This window comes from Prinia subflava, assembly GCF_021018805.1.
Source record: "Prinia subflava isolate CZ2003 ecotype Zambia chromosome W unlocalized genomic scaffold, Cam_Psub_1.2 scaffold_2cwr_NEW, whole genome shotgun sequence".
In the NCBI taxonomy this organism is placed as follows: domain Eukaryota; kingdom Metazoa; phylum Chordata; class Aves; order Passeriformes; family Cisticolidae; genus Prinia; species Prinia subflava.
In genome coordinates this window covers 4,464,908-4,490,111 of record NW_026960607.1, presented here as the reverse complement: position 1 = coordinate 4,490,111, position 25,204 = coordinate 4,464,908, and the positions used below count along the sequence as shown (strand labels likewise).

At 37.0% G+C, this 25,204-nt stretch overlaps 1 protein-coding gene across 1 annotated transcript in view; it reads right to left on the bottom strand.

Annotated features, from left to right (window-relative positions):
* Positions 1-25,204, bottom strand: part of MARCHF1 (membrane associated ring-CH-type finger 1) — a 298,950-nt gene that overhangs the window by 84,711 nt on the left and 189,035 nt on the right. Inside the window, exon 3 of the mRNA XM_063424272.1 lies at positions 24,332-24,471. Within this exon, the coding sequence (XP_063280342.1) occupies positions 24,332-24,433 (102 nt within the window). The 5' untranslated portion in view covers positions 24,434-24,471. The remainder of the gene's footprint in view (positions 1-24,331; positions 24,472-25,204) is intronic.

Below are 25,204 nucleotides of genomic sequence, written 5' to 3'. Positions count from 1 at the left end.
TTTCTTTTATTTCACTAGTAAACTGAACCCTGCAATGTGGGCATGGCTAGACAGCCACGGAATTGTAAGGAAGCCATTGGAATACCGGAAATACGCAAAATAACAGAAGATTAGATACACTCATGCTCCTGGTGAATGCTGTGTTCATACCAGTGTTCATAATGAGTCCTGTGCCAGCCCACTGTCAGAAGGCTGGAACACCGCCTGAAAACTCTGAGATATATTTGTAAATCAATTTCTGCTGAAGAAAATAAAATAGTAACCTTGAACATACTCTAACCCCTACTCTAACAGTCTAAGCATGCTTAGACCTACTAAAGTAAGAATATTAATTTTAAAAGTTAATTTTTATTTCCCTAGTAAATTGAATTTTTATCTTTTCCTAGGTTTTTTTTTGTAAAATGTTGTTTGCCTTCATGCAAAACCATAATTTTACTTTTTCAAAGCTGCTTTTTCAAAAATGTACTTAAATCACTGTACATAAATTCCTGTGCTGACTAAGCTTTAAAAAGCAAGATATAATAGGGCAATTTTTTTTTCTTATTTTCATCGATGAATTTGGGAAATATAATCTTGCTGGTGTCATGGGAGAATTGCAAATTTCCCACTACATGTAAGCAATGTGAAATTTGTATCTTAGCTTATTTTCAACTTCCTGAGTAGTGGAAAAGAGAAGCAATGTATACCCAAATAGTTTATTTAGAGTGTTATTTTTAAACCAATAAAGTATTACATTAACTTCAAGTATTTGATCTTATGGCTGGATGTAGCATTACTTTTAATTCAGTGTTGATATTTTAACATACACAAACAACACATCACATGTTCATATTTAGCAATCTATCAGGAAGTTATTCTCTTTTTTTAGCTCACTAAATTACTGTAATTAATAGGTTTTTTATAATCTAATATGTTACTGCATACCTGGAAGAAGTAGTATTATGGTTAACAAGAACCTTGACATCTTAACTTAGAAATTATGAAGCCTAGCACACTTCAGCATAGTAAATATACAACAGAACAAGCAATTATTACATAAGTATAAAATTATTGAAAAATATATTTTTCTTTTTTAATTAAGTACTTGCAGTTCTACATCCTAGTGCCTGTGTGATAGAGAACAGAAAAAAGCACATTTAACATTCCTCCTAATCTATGAAGTCCTAAGCTATTTTGAATACAGGTTGAATGTTTCAAAAGTGCTTGAACACTCAGTGACAAAACCCAAGCATCTCATTGCTATTATCTCACTTAAAACCTTTAGTTTTAAAATAATCTGAGGCTGCTGTTAAAAGACACCAAATAATATTCACACAACTAAAAGAAGGCATAAATAAAAAATATGCTTTGAAGTGCAAGTATATTAATTAAAAGACTCCACAAGTAAGAAGAGGCATGATAAAACAACATAAGACATGGAATCACAAAAAAATCTTCCCTGTGATATTATATTAATTGTCTATGCAAGTTTAGCAAACAAGAAAAAAAATCATGCCTCTAAGTAAGGAATAATGAGGCTGAAAAGTATGTAAACTAAACAGGTCACCTGCAGCCCTGGATTAAGAAGCAGTCTGACAATACTCTGCTGCTTTCACATCCAGCCTGCATTCAGTCCTTTCTCTCTGCATAGCTGCACATCATGATCTCCCCCACTTTTAGCTTTTCATCACATTAAAATCACATCAAAAATGTTAATTATAATTTTCCAGTGAGAAAGCTTTCAACAACAGCACGTGGCGCCACTAAAGCCTTTAAATATAAAGCCTTTTCCACGTTTGCATGGTAAATCACCTGTTTGCTTAAATAATGAAGACGAATAAAAGACTACAGCCCATATAAATATGTAAGGTATAAAAATAACTACTTTGAAATGAAACTAAGATTTAGATCAGACTTTGGGAGGTTAAATTCTCAGCAGGTGTTACAGTGCATAGGTATTGCAGAGGGTTTGCATAAATTATTATCCCATACCAAAATGAAAAATTTTACTTTTAGCTAAGTGTACCAGGCAATGCTGAAGAATCTAGTCCTCTGTAAGCAATATACAATGCTGAGGTATCTCAAAATCAGGTTATGTGAGGCACATCAATTACTTTTGAAACACATAAGACTATTCTGCCCTGCTGAATTTACAGATACAAGACAGGATAAGTCTTTTAGTAATGCTTTTTGTACAAACATATCATAGAAGATGTGTCTTCAAATCGAATCAAGAACCTTTTAGTTTCACCTTTGATTATGCCTGATGTGAGAAACTCTACCGCCTAAGTATCAAGAACTACCCTGGGAACAAAATTATTAATTTAACTTCTTCCTGCATGTGTTCAGAGAAAGGTTTACAATAAGTGATAATCAAGGACAAACTACTCCTCTGTTGTAGTTTAAATTTTGGGGGGGATGGGGGGATCTCGGGGAGGGCTCCCCGGGAGCCCCACAGGTCCTAGGGTCGCGGGTGTTCGCGTGCTGGCAGGCAAAGAGACTTCAGATGGCTGCTGAGGTGCTGATGAGATGAGGGTTTATTCACTGAGGGAGAGGGGAAGGGAAGGGGGGGGGAGGGAGGGAGAAGGGGAGAGGGATGGGGAGAGAGCAGTCTCCGAAGACCACCAGGGCAAAAGAGGGGCAAAGAGGGCGGGCTCTCTGCGTTTGCACTCTTAACACAGAGGTTCAAGGTGAGTGCAGTAAGATTCTCCAGCCAATAGAGTTACAGATACACGATACTGCAGGGAGAGTACAGACTTGGGATAAACCAGACATTTTCCAGGGGTGAACTAGAGCATACCATTTCAATAAAATGCAATCCCACACTCCTCCAGAGATCCTGCCCTGATTCCAAGAACCTTTCTGCCTAAGCATTTTTAAAAACCAAAAAGTCTTGGTTAAATTTTAATCCAAAATCATCCCCCAAACACATTCACTACTATCATACTAAAAAAAAAAAAAAAAACAAACCAAAAAACCAAAAACAACCCCAAAACCAACCAACCAAACAAAAACCAAACAAAAACACACCAAAAAAGGCCAGCAGTTTTTATTTACACTGAACTTCCATCTCCTTCCTCAAATCCCTCAACCATCAAGTCAGCAACTCAGGAAAAGCTTTTGTCCTTTTCCCCCTTGTAGAGAATGGTGGAAGTGACACAAGGGCAACCTCAATGAAGATGAAGAGTGGGAATTCCACCCACACACATCTGGGTGGGAATCCCAGATGAGCATTCTGACTACTCATTGTGTCCTTGCCTCTCATTCCTGAAGGGACCAGGCACAACACCAAGGCTCCAGTGAACAGTGGGATCTGTCAAAATGGAGCAGTTAATGCCACCTCTGCTCTTCCATTCAACTGGATTTTCAGCACCTGTGAATTTGCTGAACAGGTTTTATCCTGCTCTCGCTATTTGGGAATCTACTGCAGGGAAACTTGAAATTAGGAGTAGCACTCTGCTTGAAATTCGTCTGAAGGTATTTTACATTCTTTCCAAAAAACCCACGTGTTTCAAAGACTGAGTTTAATTGCTTTAATTTTGACTGTCAAAGGGGTAAGAAAGCATAATTTTTGGAGGTAGTATCAGTAAGTGACAATGATTTTTTTCCTCTGAAAAACTTACACAGTAGCCTCAAAATTGTACAGAAACAGTAAATGCATGCTAGGCCTCAGGGACTCTTGCAATTTTTTAACATGGCCTATGAAAGAGGCATAAAGGGCACTCTTTCTAAATCCATGTAAGATCTGACAATTTATTTCAATATGCATCTCAGTAAGAGCCCAGGGATTTCATTAACAATAACAGGCAGTAGTTCTTCACACAATCCAGTAATTAAATCTGGAATTCTGCCAGAGAAATTGGTAAATCTTAAAATTTAATGTTCTATAGATATTAAAAGGAATGCAACTGATGAAGTTAATGAAAGCAAATACTTTTATCATGGAGTGTTAAATGCCCTATGTTATCTCCTCTTCAGTTTTGGGAAGCATGTCAGAAATAGTGAGATTTGTATTCTTCTAAAGATATCAGCTGCTTTTGAAGGAGACATGACTATTTTTATGTCCATCTTTTTTAGGTGGAGAGAGATGTAAAGCTCTCATATTTAAATTTCATTACTGCTTTCTCATTGTTCAACACTTGGACAAAATAGAACAATACATAACAATTCCAATAGCTGCATAATATTTCACTTTTAAGAGCTCAGTGAAGAACATCAACCTCTGCCATACTGAAGCATCTTTTAATAGCAAAATACAGTGTATGGCTTACTTTGCATCATACTCAGCCTCATATAAAGATATTATGCTTGTAGCTATAGCAAGAAGTAAACTTAATATGAATTACAAACATATTTGTATGCTACTTCATATTTTGTACTCTGACGTGTTTATTGGAAAGCTCTATTCACTACTCAGTATAACAACAGGCAAAGTAATGTCACTGCTGTCCAGGAATTGAGTGATGAATGGTGAAGTTTCAGGATCTGCATTTTCAAAACAAGGCACCTGAAAAAGATAAATTAAAAACTACACAAGAATAAAATCTTGTAAAAAAAAAAAAGAAATGAAATCTTAACAAAAAAGGAGAAATCTGTTTTGCAGACCCACATTTTTGCTCCTTGAAGATCTCTAAAATACTGATTAGGCCCAGATTGGCTTATTCCCCAAGATCTGACAAGATCACAGCTCATGGCAGTATGAAAGGTTAATTTTGTTTGTTAATGTGCTCATTGCTACCGCATGGAGTGAGATAAATGGAATAGGGAAAAGGAATTTTAAAAATAATAAAAATAAAAAAAGATAAAAGTACTTCCAGCAACTCCAAGTATATTTAGCTTTTCTCATCCCTCAGTTCACATGCACATATGTATTTTAGACACACTTTAAACCAAACATGGCTAAAGAGTATTGTTATGAACATGTTTACATACCTTATCCATTGAAAAAGATGCCCTTCTACAGCACTAAAATGAACATTTGGTTAGATTTCTCATCTTAGCTCACCAAGTATTAACATGATCACCATCCTGCAACCAAGAGGACTACTCAGGTGAGCAAGAGTTGGGTACTCTATCAAAATCAGTCATGTATCTATAATTACTGAACCTTCTACAGTGCATTTTCAGGCATACTGGTTTTGCCCAAATCTATTTTAATCTGAAAATTTTTCAAATCAGAACAAAAATATTTCTAATATTTAGTATTTAGGCTTTGACTGAAAGTGAGACACATTTAAAAATGTATTCATCTTAATAACATCATATCTAGGACCTGAAATATATTGAAAAATTATATACAGTTGATAAAATGAAAGGTAAAATAGTAGAAAACTGATCAAAATCTTCCCCTCTTCGCCCTCTCCCCAAAGATATCTGTGCTGTCCATTACTGAGGCTTTGAAATTTGAAAACCAAATCCTACAATAATTCCCTCCTAAGGCCTTTAGATCTGGGGAAGACAGATGTGCACACTTGAGACTGGGTGGGAAATGATGGGATAGGGAACAATGGGAAATCAGGAGGGCAATGTAGTATATTCTGAACATGATTTTCAAGTTCAAAATGTTTTAAAGGCTTTTGTTTTTACTATTTAAAGAAAGAATTTAGAACAGTTCTGAAAACTTAAAATAAACCTGGACTTGAAATAAATTTACTTCTTACAAGACAAAGCAAAATTCATGGTTTAGTTCAAAAGGTGAGCTTTACAGAACACAATACAAAAATATATGTTTCCAAGAAAAAAGCAGTTGCATGAATGTCAAAAACGGCTTCATCCTTGTGGAAAGTTTCATCACAGATCTCTCTTGACAGCATAGGTTTTCAGTGAGGATTATCGAGCAGTTTCAACTATGCTGTTTCCATTAATATAACAATCTCAGGACATCCAAATCCAGAGGCAGTGACTGAAAGGCTATTAGAGAAAACGAATAAGCTTTCTTGAGCAGATATTCACAGATGTCCTGCTGAACCTAATTTTTTTATACTGTTTTAAACATAACCTACAGGTCAAATGCATGGGAATACTTTAAATTTTCACTCTCAGCTTTCTAAATAATGTATTTAAAAAGCTGTCATTTCTTAGTCTTGCATCTTGGACTTCATTTAGTATTGGGTCTGAAGGGGAAAGAAGTGAACATGTAAAGCCCCTGGTTGTCAGTATCACATATGTAATTCTCGTCACACACCCCTGTGGATGCATGGCTGGAAAAGCAGGGATGTGCACAATCCTGCTCTTAGCTTAAGGGATGAGTAGAAGATGAAACGTCCTTGAACCATTCCTTAGATGGGATAAGGAGGAAGTAAAGCTTGGAACAATAGCTGTAACAGGATGCTAGACAGGATGCATTGACCATAAGTTAGGGAAGATTTGCAGCATTTAGCCTCGTGGACAGAGCTTCTGAACCAATTATGTATACTGCAAGGACGCGTGAACACTATGGTTTAACCAATGATGTTCAGAGTTAGGTGCATGATATGCTTAGCACAGTATAAATGTACATCAAATAGCTGAATAAACGAGCAAGATTTTTAACTCATATTGAGTGTTGTCTTGACTCTGGCTGATTCCCTGGCCAGCACACCCCATTTAGAAAAAAAGCAGTACAATGTATTGTCTCTTCTCATTTTTTCTCATGGCACAGAAAACTTAGCATTTAATTCTCATGTCTGATATAGAAATATTAATCCTTTTTCCAAAGTATTTATAGATTTAATAATATTGAAAAAATAATGCAAATGTTCTGATTTCTTGTTTTATGTAAATAGTTATAATAGTAATAACAACAGTAATACTAGCAGTAGCAATGTTCTTGAAGCAGCTTGAGATGGCTAATGTAAACACACAGCCAATAAATCTTGAAGCAGTTACATTTCTTGGTGTCTGCAATCAGTCCAAGGCAAATGAAAGGTTTATGAAATAACTAAAACAGAAACTGCAAAACTCTACATCATTCCTGTATGCCACATGTTACTGATTCTCGGTTTTCTTATGTCATATTTTTGTTTTTATCATTTTTTAGATTCCAAGGGATCTAAGCACTAAACCTGAGACTGTGGTAGTGTGCAGAATGCCCTAAAAGAAGTGCTCAGCTTGTTTGAACAGGGATGTCTACACCACTACTGACAATTCTGCAGTAACACAGATGTTGTTTTGTAGGTAAGCTGTTCGAGTTATTTGGAAAAAAAATAAAATGCTGTGAATCAAAATAGACACTACCTGCAGGGAAAACCAGAAGCTACTAAGCTGCACTGGAGAACTGTCTTGCTTTGTTTTTAGCAGAACTGAATTAAAAGAAACACATTCTTCTTATTATTTTACATAGAGCCACAATAGGAGTTTATCCCATGGAGTCTACTCGATTTATCTTTGGTTTTAAACTGCATCTAATAAAATAATGTAGAAAAATACTCAAAGGTGCATTACTTCATTTAATTCAAGTAAATACATCAAGTTTTTAAGAGAAGTTCTAACAGAATAAGTTAAAAATAATATTTAATTTACCAGAGAGCTATTGCTGCCAAGTCTGCAAGCATGTCAAAATGCTTTTTAGCTTATTTCTCTGCAGGGGGCAATCTGTATTAAAGCAGAATAAAAACTTGTAATCAGAAAAATTCATATACTGAGTTCGTAACCTCTCGATTTGGAACAAAAAGCATACAGGTCAGGTCTCATCCAACCCAATACATTGTTTCAAATCTGAAATAGTCACTAGTGAACTTGGTCTGATCCCCTGTAAGCTAACAGAAAACCAAATTCTCAGATATTCTCCAGCCTTTAGACATATTTTGGTAAAGAAAGAGTTTACCTGGTCATGCAATTAAAAAAAAATGAGAACTAGAACACAAAACCTCCAGACAATGGCCCAGAAACAAAATTCCTAATGATACGATCTCTGGATGACAAAAAAAAAAAGATTCAAAAAAACAAAAAAGGCTCTTTCCTTGTAGTGAATTTGTTTTGGTTGTTGTTTAAATAAAATACAAGCTGGGCTTCAAACCACACTTTTAATGCAGACTATTTGCTAGTCACTCCAGAATGCATGAATATGTAGGTATGCACAGATCCCATTCAGACTGGCCCTTATGCGCTTAATTGCCTCCCAAAAATAAATACATAGATAGACAAACCATATTAAATTTTCTCATGTACAAAACTAAGTTGCTTTCAATTATTTATTCTTACCTGCAAGAAACCAATTGCTTTACTACCACTTTGAATTGAGAATAAATATACAGAAATATCACATTAATTGCACATCTTATGCATCTAGGAAGTTGATAAGCAGCACATTTTCCATGTCAGGCACTGACTGACCAAAGCATTAACTCGAGTTACTGTAACCTACATTGTTAAAACCTATCTCTTTGCAAACGGTTCTTCAAACTCTAAACACTGAGTTGAAAAATCTTTCATATCTGAATTCACTAAGAAAACTCATATAAAAAGATGATTTTTTTTTCTTTTAAAGAAGAAGAGACCATACTTTTCAAGATGATACTGTAGTTAGCATTTCTTGACTCAACCCTATAAATGGAGATATATCACATGAAAAATTTTTGTCTATGTTGAACAAAAAGCTTTTAGGTCACTTACAGCATTAAAGCAAAGTTTTAATATAACACTTTGCAGAATTCTTTGTATTTTAATCACTTTTTGGATCCATGGGAAAAAGGTTTCCAAAAAGCACATTCACATTAATTGTCATACTGTATGTTCTCTATGTCTATTTTGAGAAAGAAACATGATCGACATTCAAGATCAAGCAGGAAAAATGAGTGTTCCAATGACTAAAGGACATCAAGATGACTGTTTATGATTCCTGTCAATGATGGTGCACATAAAAACTCCGTCTCCTTAGAACAGACCTTCAAAAACAACAGATTAGTGATAGATATCTCAAATTTTTTTTACACTGTATTTTAAACATACTTGGCATGCCAAAAGGGTAGGCATGCACAGAACATTAAAACTGCACCTAGCTGGAAGTATCAACACAGTGAATATTCAGCTAATTGATACTGCTTACTACAGAAGCCAAGGTGAACTGTGAATACGGTGCAATAAACCATTTGGAAGAGGACAAACTTTCTTCTGAGAACAAATGCAGTCAGAGTTGCACAAGATACTTATCAAAGTGGGGTTGACATCTTTATTTAAACAGTATTCACTTTTTTCCCTTTTTTCCTCTATTATCTTCCTCATTCCATTTTCTCTCTCCTTTACATAAAAACAATAATAAAAATTTAAAATTCCTGTCTGAATCACCCTCTCATTATTTCAAAAGAAATCCATTGTAGGACCTTGATATCAGTAACATCAACTCTGAGATGCATCACTTCAGATATTCTAAACATATTACTTCTATTGATTCCCTGAAAATCGGACCATTTTTATTGAAATCCCAAAAGAATTATTTAAACCCAAAATTTATCTTCAAATATTTAAAAACACTCCTTTTGATTACAGACCAGGTTTTTCAGATAGGGAGCATCATTAGACATTTAAAGTACTGGAACATTAGCACTTCTTTAAAAATGATGTGTCTTGAGCTGGCCATTCACAAGATGAGACCTTCAGCATTTTATAATCTCAGTTCTAAATAAAATGACCTTAACCCACAACAGCAACAAAACTGAAGGGAAATCATACTTGGTCTACATAAAATACTCAACCTATCCCATATTACTGTAGTTCAATGCACATAATTATTGATATTTTAACAATTTAGTAATTATACATGCAATTATAATTAAAATTGATTAACTGAATAGCTAATTTTTCTGCATTTTGTTTTTATCAGCTGTAATTAACATTTCATAAACATTAATATCTATAGATTACAAAGATTACATGAAGCAATTAACACATTCTGGAATATTATTACCCAGAGAAAACAAACATCAAACATGATTCAATAAATATAAGTTTCCATAATACAAAAACTAATTCAATTATTTTGGCATCAAATAGGTAAAGTATTATATATATAATATATATACAGTTTTGATGCACCCAACTACCAACAGAGCACCTTGGGAGCTCTCAGAAGCACCTGCACTGCTGCTGTTGTCTTCCTCTACTGCGAGTTTGTAATTAGATGGACCAGCATCAATGCACCTCTGCTCAATGACCTCTTTCTCATAAATTTCACTATGCATAAGTTTATTCTGCCTGCCTTCAAACTTACACAAGTCAGAGCCTGTACTCAGGAGCTTCTCTATGAAACAAAAAAAGTAACAAGTCTGCAGATATTTCAGATTTGGGGGGGTTTCTTTTGTTTGCTTGTTTGGGGGGGTTCTTTGTCTAGGGAGAACACAAGTTCAAACTAATGGCCTGTACAGTAAATGAGCTTTATCTACAACCACTTTTTCTTCCACAATATGCCTTTACCCCTTATTTGCATATTTTCCTTACATATGTCTTCCAGTGTTTATACTGAAAACACCAATTATGGACTGACTGACAGTAAGGATAGCTCTACAACAGATTCTTCTCTGGGACTCAAGATAATGTGAGGAGCTAAATCATATCCAGGATGAGTAAAATGGGACTGTATAGAATTAATAGAATCTTCTATGTCCTTCAATTTTATTTTTTTCCCCTCAGTATTTTTTCCTTCACATTTTTGACCTCTTTTTTTCCCCCTTTCTTTAACACAGGAAACAAAGGGAGACAAAATTTTTATAATCTACCAAATTAATTTCTGTGGGAGGAATAAAAATTCATAGAAAAATTACATAATCAGTCATTTTCAATTCAAATATTTTATAGCCAACTACATTTTCAAAAAAAAAGTTTAAAGTCTTTTCAGGACTACTATTTAGTATCCTAGTAAATATCAAGGAAGAAGAATAGCTCAAACTGACGGGAAAGTTGTTTTGGGAAACTTTCCATTTTGGCAGTGTTAGGTTTACAGTTGGATTTGATGACCTTATAGGTCTTTTCCAACCTAAATGATTCTATAACTCTAAATGAAAAAAATCCAACATATGTGTAGGATGAAAAACTTCTCTCTCACTGCAGAGTAAAAATGAGCAGTATTCCAATTTAGTGATAAAACTAAAAATACATTTATTATCACATTTACAGACTGCTAGAATGAGGCATTTACAACCTGAATAATAAAAGTGCAGAATACCTATGTGAGCATATCCCACTGCAATTTGAAACATGATTCTTTTACATGAAATAAATACTATATTAAAGTTAAGACCAACAAACACTTCTCAAAATATAACTGTTATCATTTATTCAAAAGTAGAAAATAAACGGAAAAGAAGGCATCCTATTTGTAATATCAATACATTTATGAACTCAATTTTTGTCATGCTTTTCATCTTTTTCTGTCAGATAATGATTATGCTGTTTTTATGGGTCAGCGCTGGCCAAATGCCAATGCACCCATAAGTGTATATTTTTCCTAATGAACTACTCTGAGATGTGGTCAAGAACAGCGCAGAGCAGGCCCAAAACTTGAAATAGAAAAAAAACGTTATTAAACTACATAACAACAGAGAATAGGAAAGAAAAGAAAACCTAAACACCCAGAAACAGAAATGAAAACCTCCCAGAACATTTCTTCTCCTCCCCCAATTTCCATCCCTTACATGCTCGAACGGTTAACACTTGCACATTACCCTCATCTGACTTGCTTAAACCAAAACCCTGGGTTCCCAATCAAAGTTATCATCACTCAAAATAAACAATCTTCAATTCATCCAGGGAGAGAGGAGTCTCTCTCGTACCATAGACCCCCCCACAGGAAACACAGGTCCACCGTCCCGTGTTCCCATGTCACCCATGGCACCATCCGGAGAAGTCTGCCAGGGTGACACCCTCCTTTCCATGTCCAGTGCTCTCACCACTGTCCATGGACCAAAACCGCATATAGGGCTCTTTTAAGGATGTTTGGACCAGTACCAAAAACCAGCCATCTTCCCATATTGGGACAAGCAGTACCCCCCACATTTACCCCTGGGGCCGAGGGTTCCAAGAACAGGCCACAAAGTCTTTGGTTTTGAGCCAAATGCATCCAACCAAATACAGTCTTATTTATGTTCAGGAGAACTCAGGGTCCGTCTATGGCTAACATTACGCAAGAAAAGTCCAGCTCAAAAGCCACTCCTCTTCATCTCTGCCCATCGAGGGGGTCCTTTTCATCGTCCTTGATCATCTCGATCCCAGGCTCTCTCTCTCTTCTGAAACCACCAGCCATGAGAATCAATGTCAGAATAGTTTTTCCTTAGCCTTGGAAAGAGTTAAAAGCTTCTGGCTCCCGGCAAGGCTACAGACTCAGGCACTCGCAGGCTCCGCAACTCCCACACACAGCTCGGCACCTTCTCCCTGGGGGGGAGGAGACGGGACGAGGAAAGGGGGGGACGACAGGGGGGGACGGAAGGCACCTCCAAAGTTCTTCACCCTTCAATCCTCGATGGGGCTAGCTCAGGTCCCGTCCCGTTGTCTCTCTTTCCCCCCCCCCCGGGGCACGGGCCTACCTCAGCCTGGCCACCTGGCCCCCGTCCCCCACCCAGCCTGGCAAGCTGGGCAGGGGAGGAGGAAAAAGATGCTCCTCTCCTGAAAGCGGAACCAGAAAGAGGAAGTCCCTCTGGGAGTCCTTGCTTTTAACCCCTTGTGTCCTCAGAGGCGTGTCCAACCCCTCAGTGGCCACCGAAAGTGCCAACATTCAAACCTGAAAACCTGACCACTGATTGGTTTGACCACAGCTTCCTGAAAAACTCACTTCCCTTCAAACCAAGACAGCTGTACATCATATAATTTTTTTTCTCCAGATTAACAGAAAAGATAAAACTGTCACAAGTAAAAAAAAAAAATCACTTTTTTCCTCTGCATCCATCATGAAAGAGAACTAGTGTTTAACATTTGGGTATAAAAATGCTGAAAACTACAGTTGATGTAGCTCTTCTCTCTTTTTACTGTAATGGGAGCTATTTAAAATACCTTACAAAAAACAATACCTCAGTTACATAAATTGCAGCCTACAGGGTTAAGAAGTAAATATTGTCAGTGTCAATGTAAGTTGAAAAAGAGAAAAAATTTGAAATACTGAACACAGAAATAGAAAACTGACCATTTATCAGAAAAATAGATCTTCACATAGGATGAAATCGAAAGACTTCTATTTAAACAGTGCTTAGTTATTGGAGAAATCAGTCAACTGATCTAGTACAGAAGTTGTACCTTTCATACCACTGATTTTTCTCTAAAGAATTAGTAGGGCAAGAAAAGCTAGGGTGCGTTTCCTTTAGAAAGAGGAAAAAAACCTACATGCACAGAAAATCAGAGACAAGCTAACAAAAATATCATAGCAAATATTTCCATTTCCATTCCAAACTTCAAGGATCACAGACATGGGATTTCTGTAACCCCCAACACAAAATCACACAGCAGCCTAAGGCATGTTATTGGCAAGATTATGTTCTTCTCGTTCAGTTTAAATTTCCCCTTCTTAACCTTATCCTATTACTCCCATCTCATACTTTATGAAAGGGCCAAGGGGAGGGAATAACAGATTAACCCAAGGTAATTAGCCTAACAAGGTCACAAGCAGTTTTCTTTCTCAGTCAGCAGAGTCACCACAAATGATTATGGTCAGCATCCACACAGGGCCATCTTTGACCACATACCCATTTTAATGAAATTGATAGGAGTGGCATTTCTAAGGTAAATATTTGAACACCTCTGAAATTGCAGCAGGGTGCCTGGTTCAACCAGTTATCTTCATCTCCTGTCAAACACACTAAAGTGCAGCCTGTCAATTCATCTTAAGAAAAACTAGGTCTTCTGCTATATTTTCTCCTCCTTCCTTTTATTAATTATCCAAAGTTATTAAATCCTTCCACTATCAACCAGGATAAGTCTAACACCTTTGTCTCTAGAGGATTGAAGCACCTTACTATTTTGAGAGAAATTTCATCTCAAGTGTTCATTAGTTCATATTTATGAGGCTGAAGTAATATAGTAGAAATTACTTTCACAAAGTTACATGGAAGTTACATACAACACAAGTCAGTGCTTTAACCCTACACAATAATTACAATTCCTTTTCTGCTCCTGCACTTTATGTTGCCGTTTTTTGTTTAAAGGGAACACCACAATTCCAGCTGCAATGGCAAGTATTCACTGACAATGACAATACAAAACAGAGACATTAGATTTCAGAGACTCCCCAGACCACATTTTTGGAAAAATCTGCTTATAAAATCTATCTTTTTGATATCTCCCCAGACCCTATTCCACCTCAGTTCTCCATCAAAATCACATAAAAAGGGAAATCATACATGCTGCAGATTTTGAGAGGCTCTACTTGATCTTCTATGCTACAGACACCTCTATTAGATAAAAGGAAGAACGATGGAGAGCTGCAGTGAGCTGTCTCTACCCAGGCTAGGTGCTCACATGACAGCCCTGACATGTGCAAGCTCATTATCTGCAGGAAAGCCAGCCCACATCCCGGGTGGAACACAGTGCTGAACAGGTGCTGAAATGCATCCACGACACTTCAGCACAGCACTGCAGCGGAAGCACAGCCGTAGAGATGTGCTGCACTGCGTAGCCTCCCAGGACACAAAACCAACACCAAATCAATTGTAGTGTTGGGAATACTTTTCTTGAGGATAACAAAGCAGAACAACACATTAGGGATGCATCCAGGGAGCTTTGCTACTTTCTTCTTCCACGTCTGTAACAAAACTTATATACTAATATGAATGCATGAAATGGCTTCGAGGTATACACATACAACCCTACTTTCCTCTTAAGAATATATTTTGGAATTGTCGTAGTTGAGGGGGAGGTGAATTTTCTAGGAAGTTGTGGGCAAACCAATCAGTGGTCAGGTTTTATGCTGGCACTTGGAGTAGCCACTGAGAGGTTTAGACACACCTCTGAGAACACAAGGGGTTAAAAGCAAGGACTCCCAGAAGGTCTGCCTCTTTTTGGGTTCTGGTTTCAGCAGAGAAACATCTTTGCCTCTTCCCCTGCTCAGCTTTAGGCTAAGTGGAGGAGGAGAACCACGCAGCTGGGCTGAGGGGAACCACGCGGCCGGGATGAAGTAAGCTGGGGCCTCAGGGGGGGGAAGAGAGTAGACAAGACTAGAGCTGAGCTGGCCCCATCCAGGATGGAGGGGTAGAAAACTGTAGAGGTGCCTTCTGTCGTCCCCGTCCCCGTCCCCCCCCCCCCCCCCCCCGGGAGAAGGTGCCCAGCTGCATGTGGGAGTTGCTGAGCCTGAGAGTGCCTGAGCCTGCAGCCCTGCTGGGAGCCAAGAACTGTTAACCCTTTCTTAGCAGAAGGAAACTTTTTCCCAGACATTGATTCTCATAGCTAGTGGTTTCAGAAAAGAAAGAGAAACAGCCTGGGACCGAGATGATAAAGTTAGAAAATGAAAAGAACCTTAGATAGGCAAAGATTGAAGAGGAGTGGCTTCTGAGCTGGACTTTTCTTGCATAATGTTAGCCATAGATTGAACTCAAGTCTCTTTTGAACATAAACTGCATTTAGGTAGATGCAGCTGCCTCTGCTTTTGCTACAGTGACTGGCACTTTAAGAGTGGAGCGAACAGAGAAGAGAAGAGGAGAGTGTGGTGGTGCCCTCTGCCCTCAGGGAAGACTTGCTCTTAGAACCCTCGGCCCCAGGGGAAAAATAGGGAGAGCTCAGCATGCAAGCATCCTTAAAAGAGCCCTATATGCAGCTTTGGCCCATAGACAGTAGTGAGAGCACTAGACATGGAAAAGAGAGTGTCACTCTGGCAGACTTCTCCAGGCGGTGCCATGGGTGACATAGAAACACATAAAAGGTAGACCTGTGTTTTTCTGAGGAGCAGTCTGTGGTGCGAGAGAGACTCCTCTCTCCCTTGCTGAACTGAAAATTAGTTTTTTTGAGTAGTGATTGTTTGATTTAAAACCCAAGGTTTTAGTCTATGGAGAGTAACATGTAGGGGGTCGAAATTGGGGGAGGAGAAGAAATGTTCTGGGAAAGTTTCATTTCTGTTTTTTTGTGTGTTTAGAGTTTTCCTTTCTATTTCTGTTCTTATGTAATGTGATAAAGTTTTGTTCTCTGTTTTCAAGTTTTAAGCCTGCTCTGCTCTGTTCTTGACCACATCTCACAGTAGCTCATTAAGAAAAACACACTCATAGGTGCATTAACATCTGGCCAGTGTTAACCCTTGACAGGAATATATTTTGCAGTAATCATTACTTTGCAAGCCACTTCACAGTGAGAATGAACCCTGTTGCAGAAACTGCACAAACTTACATAATTAGGTAAAATTTAAAATAGCAGGGTTGAAATATATACATATATATTATATACACACACACATACAGTACACAAACTTATATGCACATATTCACATATTTGCAAGCATGCAAATGGGATCAGTATAGACTATTTAAACAAATTATGCATACATATTTCTGTTTACAGGACTGAGTTATACAAACTGCAGTAGTCAGCACAGTAGAGAGCTTATCCTTAAACTGCTTCTGGATCTTGTAATTCAAGTAGTATTGGACACCAAAACACCATACAAATATTAGGGAGCCTCAGGAATGGGAACATAAATAAACTTTTAATTTAACTTAAACATTTAATATTACCTTGAGGTTTTTAACAAGACCAAGTTGCATTATCATCTTCTACCACTACCTTTTTTCTACTTTTTTTTCTTAACACAATATGCTTTCCTAGCTTTCCTTGCTGGTGTTACTCTGGCAATAAATGAATGAGCAGAGACATTTCTTTCATACTTCCTATCCTCTTGACTTCCCCACTATGGTGTACGTGTTCAGTTAATGATGGAACTGAAGCCTTCACTGAGCTAGAATGAGAATAACTCATTTCACCTTGTAAAAAACTTAGGTTAATTACTTGGCCCTGTCTGATTTTCTCATTTTCAAGAACGCATTTGCCAGGCAGAAACTAAATGAAGATCTGGCAATTCCCTCTTGTTTCAGTATCTGAAGCCCTACATCACATAACCTGGAGTTTTACATACTCTAAGCTAAATATAAGATTTTTATGAACATATTAAAAATTGCTAGAAAAATAATTTGTTGAACTTCCAGTCAAAAATTACGTGAACAAGTCTAATGTAATCAGACATAGCTCTCTTCTTCAAAGCTAAAAATAATTAATAGGTGTTAAATCCCACATTGAAATTACGCTCCTTTTCCCTAAGTGAAAGATTAATGAGAGCTTCAATTATACAAAAAGGAAACAAATTATGAATAATTTATATGGAATAGATAGTCTTGTGAGGACATGTTGCTGTGAGACACAAGATGCATGAAATGTTTCTGGAGAAAATAAAGGGTTGAATACAACCTATTCAAACAGTTACACAGATATTTAACACATATTTTATGCCAATGTCTTCTTATAGTAATTTTATCTAGAGAAAAATATTTTATTGCAAATTTCACTGATAATAAATGCAGAAACCTAACAGCTAAAAACCTTAAATACAATTTGAGTTATAAAGCTAAATAAAACATGACAGTATAATAATAAAAATAATAACATTAATAATTATAATGACAATATTAAAACCTTATTGCCTTATTGTATCCAGCATTTAGATAAGCTTTTCTTTTTTTCTCTTGTATTTAAGGGTTTTTTTGCATACAAATTCAAAGTACTATTAATTTTCTATCTAGCCTCCATTTTTGGTTAGAAAAAGCAAAATGAAAATTCTTTAAATGAGGACTGTCATTTTAAGCCTTCTATAGGGGAAATCTAACTGAAATCACTGGTCAAATTATGTAAAAACTTGACCATATCTTTCTTGCTCTTAAATAATTAAATTACACTGAGGGAGACTTACCCAAAAGCTTTGGCCTACATCTACCCTGCTCTAATTGTTTATGCATGCATAGAAAAGGAACACAAATTAACTCTTTAACAATTTTACATCCTTATTAACACATTCATGGTGAGAACGTAGAAGGTAATGGTAACCAAGGTTACAACTGCTAATTAGCTTTAAATATAAGGAAAATCAACAAGATTGGTCTGGAGTGGCATGGCTTCTGAGGTCATTGACAGCTTAGGCTGATCCTGTAAATTGTAAAGCAATACGCTGTTAAAACAATTGCCCTGTTGGGCAGCATGCTGCATTGTGCAGAAGGATGTGGAACACCTACAGTACAAGGAGCAATTCTCATAACTTTAACATGAACAGATACTTAGGATAATTCACTATACTGGTGAACAATTCTGCACCTTTTAAAATTACATTTCTCTGTATAAGCAGATGGCATCATTTGCTCGCACAAAAAGAAATCCTTCCTTTGAGTTAAATTAGATGCTTGATCATTTGCCATAACTTCTACATTTAATTTGCATATAGAAACCCAAATTACATAGTTACTCACCTGACTATACTTCCACATATATTCACCTATAATTTTGGTTGGGAATACAACGGGGGAAAGTGGTTTATACTAATGACTACATTTCAGCACTAAACATGTGCTCTTGTGCCATTGGCTTCACGTGCTTCACATGTTGCACGAACTTAAGGACCAATCCATGCCCTATGCAGATGAGGCTGCAAATAACAGTTGGGAACATAGATTATAATAATGCTCAAGTTTTGAATTAGGACCCAGAGAAACACTAGACACTCTGCAAAAACAGTCAGACACAGAACTGCTTCTAGGCAAATTGCTGTTTCAATGCTAATACATATTTCCATATTCCCATCAAAATCATTTGAACTCACCACATATACATATGCTTATAGAATCACAGTATAAATAGATACTGTCAGTACAGACTGATTAATGAAGAAATAATTTAAAATTTCTTATTTTCAATTATATCTATTATCTTTTCAGAAATCAAAACCCCTGCAAATACTATTGCATAAAATTAGGAGCTTTCAAGATCTCAACTATTTTCAAGTAAAGGAAAAAACATTACTATTCTTTCCCCAATTCTAGAAAGTATCAGAGAAATGGAAAAATGAAAAAGATATGAATTTGCCTGGTGAATAGAAAAGGCTAGCAGAGCATTCATAATTTGAATTGATACAGTCTTCATGTAATAAAAGCCAACATAGTCTATAGGTTTTGTCTCAAAACTAAAATAGCAGCTACAAAGAAGTACCAATAAGTGATTCTAAATCTACACAGTATGATAAATGTGCTACTAGACAGGCAGTAGTGTTACAATTGTTAGGAACAGAAAGCTTGATCTGGAATACTGTGCAAAACTGGTCATTCCTGTTCAAACTGGAGCAGGAATAGACAAGACCTTTTAAAATACTCATGGGACCATTACAAAACTATGACAAAAAGGGAAGGTTCTATTACAGGTCTCTCAAAATATGATGAAAATTACAAAGGATGAATCTTCAAAGTATAGAAGCAATGTATACAGAAAAAACCTGATAATAAATTTAGCTTGATAAAGTGATGATTTCTAGCTACCAGAGAAGCAAAGTCAATTCCAGCTTTATGTTCCACTACACCAAGTTAATTGACTATATGAAATTGCTTTGAGTATAAGAAAAAGGTTTATTCCCTATGAATCTAAAACTATCAATACAAACCCCCAAATCCAACATTTTTGAGAACTAATGCCTCCTTTGACGACAGAGGGATTCAAAACTTTCAAGGTATGTTCAGAACCAAGAAGCTACAATGTCACCTAAAACTGAATGCAAAAGTTTTAATCTTCAAATAATGTAGACTAAGGTGATAAAGCTTGGGGATATTATTATAATTAAGTTGACAACAATGATGGGAAAACGTTTCCAAGGATCCTTAGTTGAGTTCTGAATTTATTTGATTTTGATGGAGCTAGAACATCTTAACATCAAATAAAATGAAATGGTGTAACTGATTTTGTTAAATTCCTGTCATGGGTTGGCACTGGCCAGATGTTAATGCACCTATGAATATATGTTTTTTCTTTAACAACTCTTGTGGGATGTGATCAGGAACAGAGCAGAGCAGGCTTAAATCTTGAAAACAAAAAAAACCACTAAAACTTTATTACATTACATAAGAACAGCGACAGAAAAACTCTTAAAACACACACAGAGACAGAAATAAAAACTTCCCAGGACATTTTTTCTCTTCTCCCAGTTTTTATCTCTTACACATTACTCTTCACAGACCAAACCTTTGGGTTTTAGATCAAACAATCACTACTCAAAAAAAACCAAACTAATCTTCAGTTCAGCAAGGGAGAGAGGAGTCTCTCTCGCACTACAGACTGTTTTCTAGAACACACAAGTCTACTCTTTATGTGTTCCCATGTCACCTGTGGCACTGCCCGGAGAAGTCTGCCAGGGTGACTCTCTTTTTTTCCTATGTCTAGTGCTCTCACTGCTGTCTCATAGGCTAAAACTACATACAGGGCTTTTTAAGGATGCTGCATGCTGAGCTCTCTCTTTTTTTACCCAGGGGCCGGGGTTCTAGGAGCAGGTCTCCCCTGAGGGCAGAGGGCGCCACCTCACCCTCCCCCTCTTTTCTCTGCTCGCTCTACTCTTCAAGTGCTAGTCACTGTAGCAAAAGCAGGGCAGCTGCATCTACCTAAAATGCAGTTTATGTTTAAAAGAGACTTAAGTTCAGTCTATGGCTAACATTATGCAAGAAAAGTCTAGCTCTGAAAGCTACTCCTCTCATTCTTTGCCTATTAGGTTCCTTCCAATCGTGCTTTATCACCTCGGTCCCAGGCCGCTTCTTTCTCCTTTTTTCTAAAATCACTAGTCATGAGAATCAATGTCTAAGAAAAGTTTCTTTCTGCCAAGCAAGGGTTAACAGCTTCTATCTCTCAGCAAGGTGCAGGCTCAGGCACTCCCAAGCTGGGCAACTCTCACGTGGCTAGGCACCTTCTCCCAGAGTTTGGGGGGGGAGGGGGGTGAGCACACACAGAAGGCACTTCCACAGTTTTCCACCCCTCCATCCTGGCTGAGGCAGCTCAGTTCTAGTCCTGTTCCCTCTCTTCTCCCCCCGAGGCTCCGGCTTACTTGAGCTCAACTACGTGTTTCCCCTCCCCCACCCAGCCTCGTGGCTGGGCAGGGGAAAGAAGCCTGAGACGTCTCTCTGCTGAAACTAAGATCTGAAAAAGAGGCCGAACCCCCTTGGGGTCCTGCTTTTAACTCTTTGTGTCCTCAGAAGCGTGTCTAAACTTCTGAGTGACCAATCTAGGTGCCAGCAGAAAAGCTGATTACTGATTGGACTGCCCACATCCCCCTGGAAAAAATTCACCTCCCCTGCAACCACGACAATTCCTTAAATACATTCTAATGTTTTCATGAGCTCATGAAAAATTAGAAAAAATTCAAGAAAAAATTCTTCTGTATTTTTCCCTCCACTTCTGTTCAGTATTCCATTTACTTGCTTAAGGAAAAAAGCAATTTCTTAATGATCATAACCTGCTTCCTGCTCTGTAAGCTTCCTTCTGTTTTTCACACAGAGAAAAATATTTATTTCCATAAAAATGGACTGGGAAGCCCGCCACATGAGGAAAGGCTGAGAGAACTGGATTTGTTCAGCCATGAGAAAGGAAAGCTTAGGGGAGACATTATCATCATGTTCTAGTATTTCAAGGGCAGCTACAAAGAAGATGAAGACTCCCTTTTACAAGGAGTTACAAGGAAAAGACAAGAAGTAATGGGTACAAGTTGGGCACACTCTGTGCACAGTCTGATTAGACACAAGAGGAAAATGTTTTGCAATGAGAGCAATGAGCCATTGAAATAATCTCTGAAGGAAAGGTGCTGGATTCCCCAACCCTGGATAATTTTAAGACTGAGCAGGACAGAGTGCTGTGCCATCTTGTCTATATGGTGCTTAGGCCAAGAAAGGCTGGACCAGATAATTCTTGAGATTCCTTCCATCCTGGTATTCTACGATTCTGTGAAAAATTAATGACAGTTGCTTGCAATTTTCAGATTATTTTCCTTCGGAAAAGTGGCAGTGTGAAAAGCCCACTTTGGGGTTTAGTTTTAAATGGAAAGTATTTTTTAATGCCTTAGCTGAAGTTCTGAGATAAAGGAGACATTCTGCTGAATCAGGAGCGTACACAAAAGCATATAGCAGAGGTCAAAAAAAGATACAATCTATATTCCACTTTGCTTCTTTCCAAACCCAGACATGTCACCTACAGAATAAGGAAGCAAAGAGCTGTGTCTTCATGACACAGACTCACATGGGCACAAGACTCACCAAATAAACCTATACTAAGGGAATCAGATCCACAGAGGAGCTGCAATGCACTGAAAAATAAAGTTTAATTCAGAAAGAAGGGGCTTGAATGGCTAATCAGAAGTGGCTTTGTACACTTAGAACAAACAATTTGCTATATTCTTTATTTTCTGCTGTTTCATTATTTTTCATTTTCCAGTGCTAAACTCTGTATCTTCACTCAAGACCAGCCAGAAAATTTTTCAATATTGAAAAGACAACGACTGCTAGGCAAAATCAAAATTGATTTCTAACAAAATTTCAGATAAAAAATGTTCCCAAGTGAAATAAGGATTTCCAGTCAACATCCTGCAAATTGGAAAGACATTGCCAGCAAAAGCTTAGACTGAATACCATTTTTTTCAGATGTGAGGGATAGAAAAAGTCATGGTTGAGAGAGTGGGAAGTACAGAGAATGAAAAGGAAAGCTTGACAGGCCTCAAGAGACATTATTGTTTTATTTCCTGTTGTGAAGATTATTGTTCTACATCCAACCACGATATTAAATGACACATAGTATCTTCCCCAGTATTTTATTTCTCTAGCTTTCTTACACACTTCATCAACTAAGCAGCAGTCTACATGCAAAGTTATTTTTTAACAAGTTTTAATATTAATAGGGTTAAAAGATGCTAAGGCTATGGATTCACCAGTTCTGAACTGAATTCCCAGTTCACAATTTCTAAATCCCATCTGGTAGATTGGAATGCTTATCTCATGAATATCAAACCAAATTAAATGTTGAATAGCAGTCAAGCAGAAAGCAAAATATGCAAATTTCCACATATACCAATTCCTTAACAGCTACCTACTATTACTATTAATAGCTAAATAGTAAAAGCAATTAAATAAAATTTAAAAATAAAATAGCAATAGTACTTAAATGCAGGGATAATATACTTGACATCTTTTTTCATCAAATCATTGATTTTTAATTTCCTTTTATTTCTCTGAAAGTAAAGTATTCTAGATGAAAGTGAGCTATAACAAAATTCTAGTATATACAAAAAATTATAAAATTTGCAGTTTTTAATGCTGCCTTTTTGCATTCCCTTCTGTAGCAGAAACTTACATTCTATATAATTTACCACTGAACGTGATAATTTTGCTACATTAAGTAGGGGCTTTATTTCACCAAAACTTCAACAGCTTTCAAGCAGACCACTGTCTCTTCATTTGGACTACCACATTTCCTCAGTGGTTATGAACAATTATTCACCTTTTAGCTTAGATGTCATCCTTGTCCATATTTCAACAACTGCAGGACAGTATTTCCTGATCACTCATGTTTCTGAGTATAGGGGAATATAGTGCCTTTTTAACACTCATTAATGAAATTGGAGCAGGCATATTGAACTGGATCCGTTTCAAATATTCAGTCTTGCTGTAGCCTGAAAATATCAGTTGAATTAAAACAAGCAGACAAGTAGACAAATTTGGTCTTAGAGGCAGGGCAGTTGAAAGCCTTTACATACAAATACCAGTTCTTACTCACCTGGCCAGGTCTACTGATGTAAGTGGCTTTATTTCAATGAACAAAAACTGTGGGATTAAAATTCTTATAATGAGTTACTTTATTCAGTTTCATATGATACATTTTAACTCCACCATGTAAACCGTCAACTTAACATTTCCTGAACACCTACCATCAAGAGCTTTGCATGAAGAAACTCAACCATCTCTTGCAGTAGCATGTTTAATATATGAAGATAATTTTAAAATCCAGCTAACACAAGTTTAGATACATGATACTTTGTCCCTGTTACAGTCAGGAACAAAGACTAAATGAGGTAGCTTGAGATAATGTCCAGCTGTATTCATCAGGGACCAAATGCCATTGCACTGATTAAGATCACAAAGATTGTAAGTGATCCATATTCAGTCATCTCCTGCCTAAAGACTTTACCGTTCACAAAACATCAATACCGATTTACAGACACAGCATGCAAGTCAGAATGGACCATGCATAACATAAAAGACAAAAGCAAAGGGAAAGAGTAAACAGATGTTATATCAAAGGGTTTCTCATATGGAGGGAATTCAAGCAATGGCAAACAGTACAATTTAAAAAATTAAATTTAACACCTCTCAAGTTCATCTGAGCATGCCACTGTCATGAAATGCAACTTTTCACTCACCAAAGTAGAGTTATGTGAAGCATCACCTGAGACCTCGGGTGTTCTTGTGCTGTTTGGAAGTCTGTGAGGGTTACGAGCTATCGCTTGGCACCAGCCCAACATTTTCTCCTTCCACTTATCCCTTCTCAATTTCTGAAATTCTGAAAATAATTTAGATTCCCTGAAACACTGACACTTTGAATTCATTGTGTGCATGTCTCTGGATGCATGCCTTTAAATACAGATTTTAAGTTATATCTGAACAAGCTAATAAACATATTTTTAAAAGAACATGTTTTTCTAAAGTATTCCAAAGTATTCCAAGCTAAACCATAAAGGTTAGAAAAGTCATGCACTTTCAGCACACCTTACATGCATTAATAATATTTTAGAGTAAGCAAATTCAGTGCCTTCTCTCCATGTTAAATCTTCAAGTTGTAACTTTAATTTTAAGTGTTATTTTAAAGGGATTTTATTACAAAATACCTCTGAGACTAGCACCATCCCAAAAACTATATAACATTTGGATACACACCCCCACATTCACTGAAAAAAGCAGGAATAGCCCTAAAGCAGTAGCTGATACTAGATACAATTAAACAGTGAAAACACACAAACCTGTATGTACCCGTGCCCAGACACTCCAGAATACCTGGCTCATCTTGAAGTGCTATGCTAGGATGTGTTGTAAATAGAAAAAACTAGTGTAGGTACACCAGAAAAAAAATGTTATGTGCCAACTGCAAACTACCTCTGAATTTACTTTTCATTTGTAACAATAACGAAATACCTTTTAAGTAACACTCCCACATTTTGGAAATGCAGCACTAGTAAAGCATGCTATTAAGCGTAAGGAACCTTCATAAGTATGTTTCAAATTTCACAGTCTGTTTT